Source organism: Theropithecus gelada, chromosome 5 (genome assembly GCF_003255815.1).
Source record: "Theropithecus gelada isolate Dixy chromosome 5, Tgel_1.0, whole genome shotgun sequence".
NCBI classification, from domain to species: Eukaryota; Metazoa; Chordata; class Mammalia; order Primates; family Cercopithecidae; genus Theropithecus; species Theropithecus gelada.
In genome coordinates, this window is record NC_037672.1 from 97,077,586 (window position 1) to 97,095,604 (window position 18,019).

At 36.4% G+C, this 18,019-nt stretch overlaps 1 protein-coding gene across 1 annotated transcript in view; it reads left to right on the forward strand.

Annotated features, from left to right (window-relative positions):
• The first annotated feature begins 200 nt into the window (after positions 1 to 200).
• MTTP (microsomal triglyceride transfer protein) overlaps positions 201 to 18,019 on the forward strand; it is a 47,849-nt gene continuing 30,030 nt past the window's right edge. The window contains exons 1-6 of the mRNA XM_025385696.1: positions 201 to 464; positions 7,104 to 7,291; positions 8,567 to 8,710; positions 14,479 to 14,586; positions 16,069 to 16,185; positions 16,481 to 16,620. Of these exons, the coding sequence (XP_025241481.1) occupies positions 404 to 464; positions 7,104 to 7,291; positions 8,567 to 8,710; positions 14,479 to 14,586; positions 16,069 to 16,185; positions 16,481 to 16,620 (758 nt within the window). The 5' untranslated portion in view covers positions 201 to 403. The remainder of the gene's footprint in view (positions 465 to 7,103; positions 7,292 to 8,566; positions 8,711 to 14,478; positions 14,587 to 16,068; positions 16,186 to 16,480; positions 16,621 to 18,019) is intronic.

Below are 18,019 nucleotides of genomic sequence, written 5' to 3' on the forward strand. Positions count from 1 at the left end.
GTTACTATAACAGGCATAGTGATGGTTATATATTAAGCAGAAAGTATCACCACCAGTTTTTTTCTTGGAATGTCCCTCAGTGTCTCTGCATTTATAGGATGGTATACTGGTTTGGTTTAGCTCTCAAAAGTGAAAACATTTAAAGTTTCCTCATTGGGTAAAAAAAATTAAAAAGAGTGAGGGACTGAAAACTGCAGCCCACCTATGTTTAATCATTAATAGTGAGCCCTTCAGTGAACTTAGGTCGTGGTTTTGGAGTTTGGAGTCTGACCTTTCCCCAAAGATAAACATGATTGTTGCGGGTTCTGAAGAGGGTCACTCCCTCACTGGCTGCCATTGAAAAAGCCTACTTCTCAGTGACTCCTAGCTGGGCACTGGATGCAGTTGAGGGTCGCTGGTCAATATGATTCTCCTTGCTGTGCTTTTTCTCTGCTTCATTTCCTCATATTCAGCTTCTGTTAAAGGTAAGTTTGTGTTGCCTTTTGCTAAACTTTAATTTCAATCTTTGGGGTGGGAGGCGGATAAGTGCGTGTGTGTGTGTTTGTATGAGTGAATAGTGAAAGAGTTTCTAACTAAAGTATCTTCAAAACCATGTAACTTTGGAATGTTTGTGAAAGCATGGTTGAATTGAAACGAAAACCAAATTCAAATCCCTACAAACATTAAGAAAACAGAGATTTCTCTTAGGTTCAGTTCCTCAGACCAGTGTGTTCTTGCTTTAATTTCTCATTCATGGTCTGTTTTTAAAAGAAGGAAAAAAGATACCCGCTATTGTTACCTGCTGCTGTTGGTCACACTGAATGCAGCTCCTTCATTTGAATTGTAAATGAAGATTTTTTTTTAAACCCAGTTCTTAAATTTTCTTCTAGTTGCTTAGCAATGTGACCTCAAGAAGAATTAGACCCAATGAAAAAGGCATTTGATTTGCCAAAGAATTATGAATGAAATGGCACAGCATGTATTTAATTCTGTTATAATTCAAAAATGATAGAATTCATAGTGAATTAAAGAAAATTAAATTTCCTGATACAGATTTAAGAAATAAGACATTATCTCTGGAAAAATAATGTTGCTGCTTACAGTTTATATTTTAAGATGAAATTAATTTTAAAAATACGTATGCATTAATACCATTGAAAAGGCAAGAGATAAAACATTTTATGAGCAATGGTTTCATAAAACTGTTGCGAAATGTATTAATACAGAATCTTGTTTCAAATCAGCTAGATTATAAACATTGGATTTCCAAATGCTGCATTATGTACAATGAATACTCTTTCGTTTCTTAAGAAGACACACTGTTAAAACCAATTGATCAAACAGCTTAGCATTATAGGGACCAATTTTAAAACCATGTACTCTAAGTAATTGATAGAAAACAATTCACTTATAAACTTCTAAAACCTGTTACGGATAAATGTAGCTTTTGGTATTAAAGTAAAGTTTGCCTCAGGACTTTTGTTTAGAAAATTTCCACATGAGGAAAAAAACCTAATCTTCATTATTGGAGCAATAGAGGGCTAAATTTAAACCAATTCACCTAAGCAAATCACACTGTAGGTTCTTGAACTAAAGAAAATATTTTCACCAATTTCTAAATGTTTACTATTTAAACATACAGTTCTTACTTGGACAAAAGAAATTTTTTAATGAGAAAAAGATTTGTAAATTGTATCTGACTGAGAGTTGTTATATAGAGAACTTACTATTTTGTCTGCCAAATAAACTGTTAAGTAGTCAAAATATGTGTGATTTATAATACCATAGTATCAAACCTAATACCATAAGTATTTTGAGAAAAATAATTGAGACATGGTACTTATCATGAACTTCTCTTCTTTTCCCATTTTATAAACTAGTTAATTGGGTGACCTCATGTTTTCAAATGTACTTACAAAAGATTTAAATGTACACATACACTAGACAATGACTATTGGGAAACAGCATAAATGAGAAAATGTGGTTTAGAATATTATAGGTAGCTGTAGCTACAGTTTATTGTGTACAAGCTTAGTAGTAAATCTAGATTTTTAAAGCTTGAAACATATAATTTAGGGGCCACTTTTGAGAAAAGATTACAAAAATATCTTACTATTGCAAAGGTTGCTCAAAAAGAGATGGCATGTGGATACATTGCTAGGGTCCTCTTCTGCAGTCTTTGGAAGGATCCTGGGCAAGAGAGCTTAAGCTTCATTAGCATCATGATACGTTGCTTATGCTGATTTCATAAATTAAAAGTGCAGGACTTGAGAGCTTCTTTACCTAGATGGAATAACTTTTTGCATTATGGTACCATGATTTAATTAGAGATTCTTTGCCCTTTTAACAACTGACATTAGTTAGCAAACAACTCGTGAAGAGTTTACCTTAAAATCAGTCCATTTAAAATTTGAGGATCCCATGCCTCATTGCCTCAAAACTCATCTCTAAATTACCAATGCAACTTTAGTAAATCCTCAGATCTGGGTGGATGTTGAGGGAAGGTTAGAATCTAAAGAAAATTGAGGCTGAGTGTGGTGGCTCATGCCTGTAATCCCAGCACTTTGGGAGGCCAAGGTGGGTGGATCACCTGAGGTTGGGAGTTCGAGACCAGCCTGACCAACATGGAGAAACTCTGTCTCTACTAAACATACAAAATTAGCCAGGCATAGTAGTGCATGCCTGTAATCCCAGCTACTCAGGAGGCTGAGGCAGGAGGATCACTTGAACCTGGGAGGTGGAGGTTGCAGTGAGTCGAGATCACGCCATTGCACTCCAGCCTGGGCAACAAGAGCGAAACTCTGTTTCAACCAAAAAAAAAAAAAAAGAGAGAGAGAGAGAGAGAGAGAGAGAGAAAGGAAGGAAGGAAGAAAGGAAGGAAGGAAGGAAGGAAGGAAAGAAGGAAGGAAGGAAGGAAATTGAATGGCAGATTGGAATCTGAAGAGGGTGTTAGGATTAGGATACAAGAGCACATCTATATGATTTGCTGTGTGAACTTTCCAAAGACTTAAGTTTTCCCTACTTTTTCTTAGTTATACTTTGTAATGATTGGACTATTTTCAGTGCATTCTCTGGGTTTTCCTTATAAAGTATTTTTACCTATTTAATTTCATCACCTTTAAACCTGTATACTTCCTTCATTTCCAGTCTTTCTCTCAATCCTTCACCCCACCCTTACTTTTTAGTCAATTTTTATTAATCATCTTCCAGTTCTTTTTTGTTCTTACCCTTCATTCTCCTTAACTTCTGACCCTTTAGTTTTCTGTTGGGTTCATAAATGCCATTACCTATCACCCTTATCATCATTGTACATCTCTTCAAACCTCACCATTAACTTATGTTTGCTTTATCTTCTTGACTAAGCCAATTATCAGTTATTGTACTCATATAAATCTGACAGAGGAGTATGTAAAAAATATTTCTTGAAGATTCAAAACTAACAGTTTTGTTGCTTTTAAGTCACTTAAAAATTCTAAATGCACTTGAAGGGCAAATTAAAGAGGTTCTGACTTTTTGGCTAATACTAATTTCTGTTTTGGTTTTATCTAACAACAGTTATCAAAAAATATTATTATACATACTCTGAAGAGCAATATCCTACAAAAGGAATTAAGTCAACAATATAAATTGGACATGCCCCAATGCCCAATGTTGCCAGAACTCTGCAAAAAGTAAACAGAGAAATACTGATCAAAAAGGAAAGTATAAGAGGGATAACACTCTAGCACAGTCCAAATTATTTGAACCATTTTAGGCTTTTTCTCCTGTTGAAAGAGGTAAGAAACAGTTTGGAGGAATAAAAGGCCCATTCTTTCCTGTGCTTTATCTTTTCCAAGTCATAGTCAAAAATTGATTTATTATATGGCCAGTAAAGTGAGGTAAGAAAAAAAGTGAATAACATAATAGTTTGGAAAGCTTTGGAATTTAAGAAAGGTTACCTTCCTACAAATATTTCATAGTTATTTTAACCAGAAGACATCTTAATATAATCCACAAAACTTGGATTTCGGTAAATTTAGACTTCAAGTCTGCATTATATTTGCTATATTGGGTTGAACTTGCAGTCAACTTCTATCTGCTGTCACACAATGCTTACTTTTAAGAATTGCTCTGAGGATTAGATAAGACAACATGTATTTCCTTTATGCCCTATGTGGAATTTGATAGGTGTCATAAAAAGAAGGCCTCCTGACCAAAATATTTTTCCTAACCAGAAAGCCAGTATTTGAACCTGCTATAGAGTCCCCAGTTAAAATGCAGAAGAGATAGAGATAAGAGGGAATCCCAGCCTTCATCCCCTTCAAGGTTTTTCCTGACTCTGTTTGCCTTCTGTATCTCACACCTCAGTTTCTGCCGGACTTGGTGCTTGGACACAGCTTGGTTTTGTGTATACACATTTAGATCCTTTCATACTTCCTTCTCCTGGCTCTTCTTGATTCCTATGAAAATCCTTGTCCCTTTTCTTTGAAGGTTTGACAGATTATGTAATTTCACTACCCAAAACTCTATGACAGCGTCCCACCTCACTCAAACTCCCCAAATCTTCCTGCCACCCATAGGTACCTCCTTGACCTCATCTCCTTCACTGTGTCTTTTACTTACTAATTTCCAGCCTCTTTGGTCTACCTGCTCTTTGCTCTTCCTTCACTACACCTGCAGGAGCCCTCCTCGGGGCCTTTGCACTTGCTGTTTCCTCTGTGAGGGGAAGGGGTAGAAAGGATAGGAGTTGGGGGAGGGGGGTACCCTTCCCACAGATATCCATGTGGCTCACCAAAAACCTTTGTCCAAAATGTCACCTTTCCACAGAGGTTTTTCTCTCAGCACCTCCATTCCCTTTCCTGCTTCAGTTTTCTTCATGAGCACTTCTAACATACTATATAACTTGCTTATGTACTCATTCTTTTTAATTGCCCTTCTCCATCGCATTTAAATGTAAACTCCATGAGGGTAGAAACTTTGTCTCCTGACCGGGTGCGATGGCTCACACCTGTAATCTCAGCACTTTGGGAGGGTGAAGTGGGCGTATTGCTTGAGCTCAGAAGTTCAAGACCAGCCTGGTCAACAAGGCAAAACCCTATCTCTACAAAATATAAAAATTAACTGGACTTAGTGGCATGAGTCTGTGGTCCCAACTACTCAGAAGACTGAGATGGGAGGATCACTTGAGCCTGGAGATGAAGGTTGCAGTGAGCCGAGATCACACAACTGCACTCCAGCCTGGGTGACAGAGTGAGACCCTGTCTCGGGAAAAAAAAAAAAAAAAAAAGTAAAGAAAACAAGAAGAAACTTTCTTTGCCTTTCTCTGCTTGTTAACTGGTGTAGTCCCAGAGCCTTAAAAAGTACTTACTGTTCAACAGGTACTCACTATATTCTAGTTGAATGAATGAATAAATTTCTAGCTCACTACCTAGGAATGGAAAATCATGCAACCTAAAGTTTTAGAGATATATAGTATAGGTAAGAGCATAATCTTTACAGACAGACAGCCTGGATTAAAATCATGTCTCCAGCCAGACGTGCATCTATAATCCCAGCACTTTGGGAGGCCGAGATGGGTGGATTACCTGAGGTCAGGAGTTTGAGACCAGCCTGGCTAACATTGTGAAACCCTATCTCTACTAAAAATACAAAAATTAGCTGGGTGTGGTGGCATATGCCTTGTAACTTGTAATCCCAGCTACCCAGGAGGCTAGGCTGAGGCAGGAGAATTGCTTGAGCCCGGTAGATGGAGGCTGCAGTGAACCGAAATCATGCCACTGTGCTCCAACCTGGTTGACAGAGCAAGACTCTGTCTCAAAAAAAAAAGAAAAGAAAAAAAAATCATCTCTATGATGAGTGACCTTAGGTAAATTATATTGTTTCTGTGTCCCCTCAGTCTCTTCATCTATAAAATGAGACTAATAATAGTGCCTACCTCATTAGATTTTTGTGAGGATTAAATAAGTTAATACATATAACATGCAGATGATGGATTTTTGACCACTATTTCCTCTGGCAAGTATGTGCTGTCATAGATAGAGGAGACAGTGAACAGATTGTTACTGTGTAGGTGGGTAAGTCCTTTTCAGAGGTTTTCTTAATTTTTTGGCATTGCAAAGTAGTTTTTGCTATCACCTTTCTCGACTGCTTTGCTTTGGTCTAGTCACCCCAAACCCCTTTCCTGTACCTCTCCCCATATGTATATTTCCTGAGAGAAAAAAAGATTATGGTTTCCTATTATAGTAAACCGGGCAATGAAACCCCTTTAGCATTGAGGAATAAGGTAAACTGAAGTCTTTTTTAACTATCTCCTGAGAACCATAGATAGAAAATACACAGAAGAAAAAAACTTTATGTGACCATTCATTTCAAGTCATCTCTGGGAAAAGACTTGCTCCTTGGCATTTCTTTTGGTTAGGTAAACTGAATTGGATACTGTGTGAACGCATTCATATATCAGTTTTCTTGGATCACAGTACAGATTTGTATACTATTTGATCTTTTTAAATTAAGCCATGCCAAGTTTAAGCCTGTACTAAGATTTCATATAGTAAGACATTATTTTATTTGGGCACAGCTAATTTAAAGTTACATATGTACAGCCCTGAAATGTACCTTTGTACTAAAAGTTTGCTAATTACATTAATAGAGTAAATTGCACTGAAGAGATGTTTCTTAAATATCAAAAATATCCAAATTAAAGAACTTCCTTCTAACCGCTAAAATTACTTTGGAATTGATCTGCTTGCATTTAAATAATATGTTAATTACAAATGGCTCATATTACATTTATAAACCAATTATTGGTGGGTCATCTACTTGAAATCATATTCATATAATTAAGAGAAATACAATGGCATTTAAACAAAACAACAAAATATCTATAGTTCAACCATGGCACTAGCTGATAATTGATTAGGAATACAAACTAAAGTTCTCTGAAATGGGAACTTCTTTGTTTGTTTTTTGTTTGTTTATCTATATTTTACAAGTCAAAGATTTCAGCAGACGAAGTAGAACCATGTTTCAATCAGCGAATATTTACCAAGCTTCCTGAGCCCCACTGTGGTAGAGAGATGCACTGATGGTGAGACAGCATGTTCCCTTACAATGAAAACTTGATTTGTGTCATTATCTTTATGCAGGTCACACAACTGGTCTCTCATTAAATAATGACCGGCTGTACAAGCTCACGTACTCCACTGAAGTTCTTCTTGATCGGGGCAAAGGAAAACTGCAAGACAGCGTGGGCTACCGCATTTCCTCCAACGTGGATGTGGCCTTATTGTGGAGGAATCCTGATGGTGATGATGACCAACTGATCCAAATCACGGTGGGCATTTTCTACCAGATAAATGCAAAGATTAGATGTCAGAAGTTTTTGAGAAGTCTGCCATTTGACAGCACTTGTTTTGGGTTCTTGGTTATACATCCATTTAGTTATCTATCACTAAAATAAGCAATTCTACATATTTAAAGGTTTTGCTGATGAAAAGTGAACTGATCTTTCCAAATTGTTGAAACAGACAACAGAAGGTATATACTGGTAAACAACCAGAGTATGGTGTTCAATTCTATAGATCATGTTAATAGGGACGTTATACTAGAGTCTTTTCAAAATGTTCTCGGAGAGAAGGGTCAATAATCCATTTTGTATGGAAAATGATTTAGACCACTAACTCAAGAGGAGATCAGTTAGGAGGTTCCTGCATTCCTTGATACAACAGGTAGAATTACTGAAGAGAGAGTAAACCCAGTCTGTGTTCTTCCTGAGGAAGGAACCAAGTACTCCCCCGAATAACAGTGTTTGATCAGTTAAAATGGTTTAGATTTATGTGTTGAAGAGGGAGGCCAAATTAGATGGTCTCTGGGGACTTTTCCAATGGTAATATATGGTGATTCCCTTATTTGCTTCTCAAGAACCTAAAGATAATAGATTCCTTGAGTAAAGTCAGTTATTATTCTGCATCTTGGTGTGAAACAGGCACACAGGACAAAGTATTTGGAACAAGTAGTTGCTGGTGTCCTTTATAATGAGGTGTCATAGCAATCCATTTACAAGTGATATTTGCTTCTTTGGATGTCTCTAATTGCTGTTGTGTTTTCCAAGTTGGATCAAAGCATCATCATCCATCTCTCTGAGCCATTTCTCAATACAACAGTAAACTATTCTCCAGAAAACATTATATTCCTCCTTATTCAGTAATTCAGCTTTATTGTTATTTACACAGATGAGGTAGAAGGGGGTGGGGGTCCTTTCCAACAAGTGGTAAAGAAAGTGAAGTGATCAGGCAGACAGAAACCACACAAAAAAATTAAAAGGGGCAACGATAGGAAAGAATCATATTCAAGTCATAGTTATTTTAAGCCTAAAGTCACAGAGTTCTTTAAGTATTGCTATTTTTACCTTATTAAAAAACCTAGTTTTTAAATACCTTCTCCATTATTTTAAAGTGAGTGGCAAGGTCCTGTAAATCATGAACTGAAAATGACAGAAGAAATTGTGGCCAACTCTTGTCTGTTTCTTTACCATTTTATTTGCAGAGAGACTCTGATGAAGACAGACATAGGAAGGTTTTTTTAAACAGGTTTCTTTCTGTTACTCCAGATGAAGGATGTAAATGTTGAAAATGTGAATCAGCAGAGAGGAGAGAAAAGCATCTTCAAAGGAAAAAGTCCACTTAAAATCATGGGAAAGGAAAACTTGGAAGCTCTGCAAAGACCTATGCTCCTTCATCTAATCCATGGAAAGGTAAAGGGGCATTTAGATTCCACATCTTCTTCTCCAACTTCATATTTTTCTTCCCTTCAGCAGATACTATTTTGAGGTAATCACATTATAACTACTTTTATGGTAAATGGAATTTCTTCAAGAACTAAAGAACTGAGGTTGTAAATTAAATGTTTCTAAACTAAATCAATGCCCCGAGTTCCCTTACATTTACTAGCCAATTTGTTTCCTATTTTTCTGAAAATCTTTATAGTAGAATCAAGTATTTATTTATTGATGAAAGGCATTATTAAAAGGTAATTTTCTTATCAAATTATAAGAGATTACAAACATAATGTAACAAAGGAAGTCATCAAAGCATCATTGGATAAATTCAGGAAAGAAGACAAATTATGAGACTGAAATGATCCAACTTAGATTAGTAATATTGATTTGTTATGAGATTATCAATATTTGGCTAAAGTACAAAGTTAAAGCTTTTAAAAGGGTATGACAAGTCTAAAGTAGAGTTTTTTAAAGCCTTTAGAAATTATTTTAAAACTATGACATGGAAAAGCATTTTGTATATTAAAATAATGATTGAACACTTTATAATATCTATTTGAAATTCTGTTTTAAAAATTCTATAAGTGTGCATTACTTACGACTTGAGTCTAGTCACTTAAAATGGTCTTAATAAATTTGGAATTGAGAAACAATTGTGATCAGGTAATTATTAGGCATTACATATGTGTGTTTATGAAAATTACAGATAGTGTGCTGACATACATAAAAATGTGTCTAAAGATGAGAGCTCAGTTTTAGGAACAAAAGCAGGAAAACAGAAAGGGAACATTAGACTTATAACTCCATACATCTCTAAAATTTCACTTTCTAAATTCAAAATAAAGATAAACTGATCTTTATATACTGATAAAGTAATACTTTATTTATTTTCAACTAAAGTATTTGAAAACAAATACTTTGGACATTTCATATATGTATATTGCTAATCATGATGCACATTTTTGTATGAAGTTCTAAAAAGGAGCTCACAAGAAGAAATCTTGTATTTTCACCTCTCCTACAACTAAGTATGAATCACTATCTTTAAGAATGCTTTCTCTTCCTTCTCCACTTGTCAAAATACTTCCCATGTTTCTGACTGCTCACATGCCATTTCTGTCATAAAGTTCACACCCTTCCAGCCAGCTGGAAATAACCATCACTCTTTAGAATACTCTTAGCACTTTGCAGCTCACTCATGACCCTTATCACTTTCTTTTTGGTCATTTGTGTTCATTGCTAGATTATGGATCTTGGATAGAAAAAAATCCAATTCCTCTTTGTATTTCAGCCTCTCCCTTCACATCCATGCCCTTCCACTCCCTCCTTCCCCAGAGCACTCAGAATCATGCCTTGCACTGCATATTTTTATGAAGCTTTCTCCAACATCTTTCCAAACCTCTGGGCCTATTTCTATCAAAGCATTTATCACAGTGTATTGTCATTCTCTCTTTATGTCTTGGCTCTCCACATTCAGAGTAAGTTTCTCATGGGCAGAGTTGTATCTTTGTCTATTCAGCACCTTGCTTATAGGGGGGACTGAATATAGATACTTCTAAAATAAAGGATAAACAAATAAGATTATATAGGGCTCAACTGAATTGAACTTTGATAAAGGTTTTACTTATTGTTTACTTTATAATAGCTAAGACGAACTGAGCACTTACTGTGTGCTAGGTGCTGACTAAAGGCATTACACGAATTGTCTCTTTTATTCTTGTAATGGCCCTGAGCAGTAAGGGCTGCCTTATCAACCTCTTGTGATAGTTGAGGAACCAAAGTTAAGAAAGGTTAAGAAATTTGCCTATGGTCATACAACTGGCAGGCGGTGGAGTTGGGATTTGAAATAGAGTCTATGCTCAAACTTTTATGTCTACTGTCTTCCAGCTGGAAAGTATTTGGAGAAATGCCTGCTTCTTTGGTTGACTTGCAGTGTTCCTTATTTACATCATGAGATCAGTTGACTTATTTGATTTTCTTATGGCTCAACTTTGTTAACAACATGAAATATTGTTATTTTCTTCTCTGAGCTTCCAATGTGGCAAGACACTTGAGTTCATAGATATTATTTGCATTTATGATCTTAATGACAACCAATCATTTTATAGCTCCTTTGGTAGCAGCTGAGTACAAAGTCTTCTGCTACACACATGAAAGGACTCAGTACCCTCACTGTTCAAAGGCTAGGATGGAACTGCCACATCATTATTTTAGTAACGCAGTGGGCTAATTCTAGAGGAGCTATGATTTGCGATGATTTACTGTAACCACAGGTTAAAGTACATCATCGTATCTTTCAAATATATAATAAAGTATTTGTTGGAAAAAACAATGAAGACTAAGAAGCCAACAGGAAGTTTTGGCCATATCAGTATCAGAAAGATCATTACTTAAATTATCATTTCAGTTTACTATGAGATAAATTATGGACAGGCAGAGTAAACTGCAGACGGGCTACTTTCTTAGAGAGCATTTTCTACCATAGGCTCAAATTAAGTTGTGCTCCCTGAAGTTTCTGTGATTTCAAGGATGCTCATCAGCATGTAACTTTTGTCCTTCCAGACCTCCCCCTCTCTCCCTTTCCCATATGAGGGTCTCATGTTTACATTTTAAAAGAGAGTCCATTAAAATACTTAGATACATATTCATTGCACATCTTTTTTCTATGCCCACTCATCTTCCCTACATAAGTGGGCATGACTCTAGTTTTGTCTACAAATCATCGAGTTGGAAACGTGACAGTAATCTGATTAAGTTGATTAACGCTGATGAGTGAAAGATGCCTCAAGTTATACTATGGATTCTTTTTTTGGCCTGAAAGGCTAATCCAATTAACTGGATAATTACCAGATTTCCATTTCTGGTTTTGGCTTTGTGTTGATTAAATTAACCACGTGGCTGCTGAATTGGGCCTTTATTTTGTATTGTTTCCAGGCATTGATTTGCTCTCTAAATCAGCATGGCTCTTGTACACACACTGAACTGCCACAAGAAATGTGACACCTTGAAAGTCCTTCTGAAATTTGTTATATATTCCTTTACATGTTTGTTCTCCAATGTGTCATTTCCTAGCCGTGCTCTGTCTTAGATAGATATCAAATATAAAATTACTAATCTTTGTTTGCTGGGATTCTTTTTATTATTTTGATTGTTTGGCCACTTAATGGAATTTAGTCTCCTCTTATTTTTAAAAGATATATAAAGGAAGGTGTGGAGAAAGGCATCGTCTTCCTAGGAAAAAAACAATATGAATGATGACTACCTATTTCAAGAGGAAATTGGCCCCTCATATTTGGCTGGAAGAGGCACTGCACTGCCTTCCCAGCCATTTTACCCAGTCTCCCTCTAGGTGTGGTTTCCTTGGATTAAAGACTTCGTTTGTAACCAGGTCGTACCTGCTGCTGCTCTTTGGAAGCTCTGAGTACTGTGAATTTAGATAACAGCCCTGTGCTGTTGGATGTTCAGAACTAATTTCAATGCTGAATGAAGTAATCAACTTTATGGCCTGAGTATAATAAAACTTACTCAGTTCCTGTTGTGAAATAATAAATTTAAGATTATTGCTGTGACAGCCATGTGGCTTGAACTGCAAAATTCTGACTTCATATTATTATTTTTTAAATGATTACAAGGCAGCTCAATTCTAACAGTTTTGACATTTAGCTGGTGTGGATATCAGTACTATCTTCACTTTGGATCTCATCAGTCTGCACTAAAGAAAAAGAATTTAGGCCCTAGAAGTAGCAGTCATATAAAAGAAAAAGAGATGTGTTCATTTTTCTAGTTCTGGGGAAGCAATAAAAACTAATAGAAAGGATGAAAAAAACTTTTTTCTTTGTGTCTCACAGTTTATAGCTATCATTCAGCCTGCCAGGAGGGAAAAAAAGGCTCTAACACCATTTTCTAAGGGATCCAGAGGTCAAGATCAAAACTTGGTCCATAGCAGTGGGTCAATAACAGATAAGCACTTAATCTTATGCATAGTCCAAAGATTAAATCCAAGAACTGGGTTTCCTTACCTTCTAGGTAAAACTTTAAAAATAGTTCAGGTACATTTTGTAGCCTGGAAGGAAAATGACACAGTGGTGACAATGCTTTTGTTTTTCCCACTTAGGAGATCTTGCTTTCTAAAGTGTTTATGGTTCATACCAAAAAGACATGGGCCATATAGACATGTGTGTATTGCCACTGAGTGAACACTTTCTGACTATTTTTGGGTAATCTAGTTATGAACTTCTAATAGTCATGATATCTGGAGATACACTTCCAAATATTTGAAAAGGAAATTACATTGTGATTATTAAAGGAAGGAGATACAGTTTACAAAATAGAACTTCAGAAACTCAGGCTTGGGTCTGAGATATTGCCAGTGATTTGTTTGAGAATATGATACTGTGAATTTTCAGACACTGAGGTCATTATTCCAGTTTCTTTCTAAGTTGGACAAACACTATTCCAACATTTATAGGTTAGTCCAGTCTAATGACTAAAACTGATTGCCAGATAAAGTACCTAGTAAATCCATCACTAGGCAGAGTATATGTAGGAAGTAAAAATAGAGATTTGAGACACTTGTTTGGATAATTCAGGAAAAATATTCTCTTCTTCTAAGGCACAAGAGAGTCTTTATGTAGGCTAAATTGCTGAGCTTGGTATTATTTGGATTCATTGCATAGTTATTGAGCTTTATGTTTTACTTTAGAAGCTGTGGTTGGTTTTAAAGAGTACTAGGAAGGCATTCAGGATATTTCTGGTAGAAATGCTCAACTGTAATTATCATGGACCTTGGGAATTTTTACAGGGAACACGTATCTATCCTCTATTTCTAAATTGTGTGATGTGTATCAAGTCTACAGGATGAAAACCAACAAGCTGCTTTCCATTAAATTCGCTTTGTACTTTTATCCTTGTTTCTTCAACATTAAATTATCAAAATGGCAAAAGACACTGTTATCATCTCTGTGCCTATAGATATCAAAGATGATAAAACAAAGCTAAGTGGCTTACTATTCCTGCCAAATCATAGTCACCCTCCTCATTTCAACCTCCTTTCTCTGTCTTCTGATGGGAACCTCAAAGCAGTGCCTGGGGCAGGTTATGAAGCAGTAGCTATCTCAACCTCAAATTTCCCAGCCTTCTGTGTGTGTGTATATATATATGTGTGTATATATAGGTATACATTTACCCAATACCAACATAAATACTCTGGAAGGTGAAGAACATTGCCCCTGTGAAATGTTGACCATGGGTATTATGGCCATGCCTGGGGCCTTGCGATAGCCCATAGAGGCTGTGCCATCTCAGGAATCTCAAAGGTAGTGATTGCCATTTTCGGCCAAGGACTTTTTTATTTGCTGTTATTTTAAACTTTAGTTATTTTTTGTTTCAAGTACCATTACAGGTAGAGAACATGCTGACATGTTCAAACAGAATGTTCATTTCTCTTCCCTTGGGCCACCCTTGTTTTCATGAGGCTCCCAGCTTATATCAGTGCTCTTGTCCAATGCTGTGCCCATCATGCAAGAGCCTTCACTATCAGTCTCTTTAAACTTCACATTCTGATGGTCTCAGAGATTTTAAATAGCTTCTTTTCACAAAAACGAAATTCCAGATTTGGAGTGTCAGATCTCTTTCTCCCAGGATTAATACAGGTAAGCATCTGACTTTGTCTGACACTTATTAACTAAATCTGATAAATTATGCATTTTTGCTTCATTTGTGTTCTGTTCCCCTCTCTCCACCAGGTCAAAGAGTTCTACTCATATCAAAATGAGCCAGTGGCCATAGAAAATATCAAAAGAGGCCTGGCTAGCCTATTTCAGACACAGTTAAGCTCTGGAACCACCAATGAGGTACTTACAAATATTATTAAGGATTCAGCATCTCAATAAGTTTGTAAGGATTTCTACTTACACAATTTAAGTAGAAGAGTTACTACTAAGATAATGCTCAGAAAAGGTGAGTTGTGTAGTGAAGTCTTGTTTACCTAGAGAATTAGAATTATTTACACTAAAGGAACGTCGTGGGGATCATTCCAGTGGTTCCCAGACGTCACTGTGCACCACTGTACCATGGAGGGGCTTGTTACAAATATAGATTCCCTATATTCATCCCAGAGATTCTGATTCAGTAGATCAGGGAGGACTGAATATCTGTTTTTTGTTTGTTTGTTTGTTTGTTTGTTTTTTGAGATGGAGTCTCACTCTGTGGCCCACGCTGGAGTGCAATGGCGCAATCTCAGCTCACTGCAACCTCTGCCTCCCAGGTTCAAGTGATTCTCCTGCCTCAACTTCCCAAGCAGCTGGGATTACAGGCATGCACCACCATGCCCAGCTTGTATTTTTAGTAGAGACGGGGTTTCACCATGTTGGCCAGGCTGGTCTTGAACTCCTGACCTCAGATGATCTGCTCACCTTGGCCTCCCAAAATGCTGGGATTACAGGCATGAGCCACCGCGCTTGGCCAAATATCTGTATTTTAACAGTCTTTGTGGATTATTTGGATGCCTTGTCAAGGTGGGGAACCACTCGTCTGTACCAACACTGTTCATTTTGCAAAAGAAGAAACTAGAGAAGTTAGGTGGACCTTCCAGTATCATACCTGGGGTCAAGACTGGAGTCCAAGTTTCTTAGACTGAATTCAACCAGCCCATGAGTGGGTGAAAAATCTGATGGTAGGGTTGGACCAAAAGAATGTTGGTTAGCTTGCTAGAAAAGAGACCTCTGCTTCTGTGATGCTGGCAGAGGCCCCAGGAGAAAGCTCAGAGAAGCTAGACAGAATCTGTATTGAGATACATTTGCCTAAATTCAAACTAATGATGTGTAACTAATGATGATTTGAGTTAGTCCCACAGGATTTTAAGAATTTCTAATCATATTCAGCTAGTTGAAGTTACACACACACACACACACACCACACACACACACACACCACACACATACACACCACACACACACACCCCACACACACACATGCACAGAATCTAGATACAACTTTAACAATCAACTCCCTTGCCACAGAATTACCCATTTATCAGAAGTTTCAATTGTTACCAGGCCATTTGTCTAATTCTGATTGGATTTAGAGAGAAGTAGGAAATCCTACATTATTCCTGAAAAAAATGAGAAGGCGCTAGTAAGACTCAACCAAAGAGAATGGGAAGGAATCAACAAGCTACCAGAAGCCTTGTTCCTGTCTTTGTATCTTATCATCCTGGGGGAGAAAAAAAAAGTCCCTTGTGGCATATTAGAGACCTCAGTTTTCAAGCCACTTCTCATTAGAACTCAATTGGCCCACAAGGAATCCCAAACATTATGCCCTTGCTTTCTTTTTAGGTAGATATCTCTGGAAATTGTAAAGTGACCTACCAGGCTCATCAAGGCAAAGTGATCAAAATTAAGGCCTTGGATTCATGCAAAATAGCGAGGTCTGGATTTACGACCCCAAATCAGGTATGATAGATATCACTTTCTTTGAGGCATTCAAATAATTACATTTTGTAGGGATTAATGTAATAGAAAAATAAAGTAGAAATAGAATTTTGAAGCATTTATAATTTTTAGTTTAGGCTGTAAATTCACATATATGAAATGAATAGACCCATTTCAGTAAGTTGTAGGTGTTAATAATGAGGGATGGGTGTAATGAGGAAGTTGTTTTGTAGACCAAAAGATAGTTTGCTATTTACTTGATTCGATAATTTAAAAGATGATTACTTGTTATAAAGATGGCTATTTATTTATTTAGGTCTTGGGTGTCAGTTCAAAAGCTACATCTGTGACCACCTATAAGATAGAAGACAGCTTTGTTATAGCTGTGCTTGCTGAAGAAACACACGCTTTTGGACTCAATTTCCTACAAACCATTACAGGGAAAATAGTATCAAAGTAAGATAATGCTAAAATTTTTATTTTCTTTGCTATTCTTTGTTATATTATTATACTTGATTTGTAAATAGATCTGTGTGTGTGTGTGTGTGTGTGTGTGTAGTCATGCGTTGCTTAACAATGGGAATAAGTTCTGAGAAATGCATTGTTAGGCAATTTCATCATTGTGCAAACATCATAGAGTATACATACACAAACCTAGATGGCATAACCTACACTACATTATATGGTATAGCCTATTGTTCCTAGGCTACAAACCTGTATAGCATATTGCTGTACTGCATACTGTAGACAATTAAACATAATGATAAGTTTTTACGTATCTAAACGTAGAAAAAGTCAGTAAAAAAAATGCAGTATAAAAGATACTATGTAGGTGTACCTTTATTCATAAAAGGTACGTAAATGAAATTTGCAGGGCTGAAAGTTGCTCTGGATGAATCACCAAATGAGCACTGAGTGAATATCATAGACTAGGACATCACTGTACACTACTGTAGACTTTATAAACACTGTACACTTATGCTACACTGAATTTCTAAAAATCCTTTTTCCTCTATCATAAATTAACCTTAGCTTACTGTAACATTTTTACTTTAAAAACTCTTTAATTTTTGTTAACTTTTAAGCTACTCTGTAATAACATAGTTTAAAACACTTTGTACAGATGTACAAAAATATTTTTTCTTTAAATCTTTATTCTACAAGCTTTTTTCTATTTTTAAATTTTTTATTTTTATTTTTTACTTTAAAAAATTTCTGGTTAAAAACTGAAGACATAAACATATATATTAGCCTAGGTCTACACAAGGTCAGGATCATCAATATCACTGTCTTCCTCCAGTGGAAGGCACCTACAACCTCCAAATCTTGTCTCACTGAAAGGTCTTCAGGTGCAATAACATATGTGGAGCTGTCACCTCTCCTGATAACAATGCCTTCTTCTGGAATACCTCCTGAAGAACCTGCCTGAGGCTGTCTTATAGTTAATTTTTTTAATAAGTAGAACGAGTACACTCTAAAATAATAATAAAAGGTATGATATAATAAATACAGAAATCACTAATAGTCATTTGTCATCATCATCAAATATGTATTGTACATAACTGCATGTGCTATACTTTTATATAACAGTAGCACAGTAGTGTGTTTCCACCAGCATTGGCAGAAATATGTGAGTAATGCTTTGCACTATGATGATAGGACAGCTATGATGTCACTAGGCAAGAGGAATGTTTCAGCTTCATAATCCTGTGGGACCACCTTCATACATGGGTCCATCATTGACCAAAATGTCCTTGTGCAGCACATGACTGTATTCATTGTGCTTCCTCATTTCAGCTGTGAGCTCCTTGAAAGTAGTAATTATATCTTGTTCATCTTTATTTTTTACATCCTC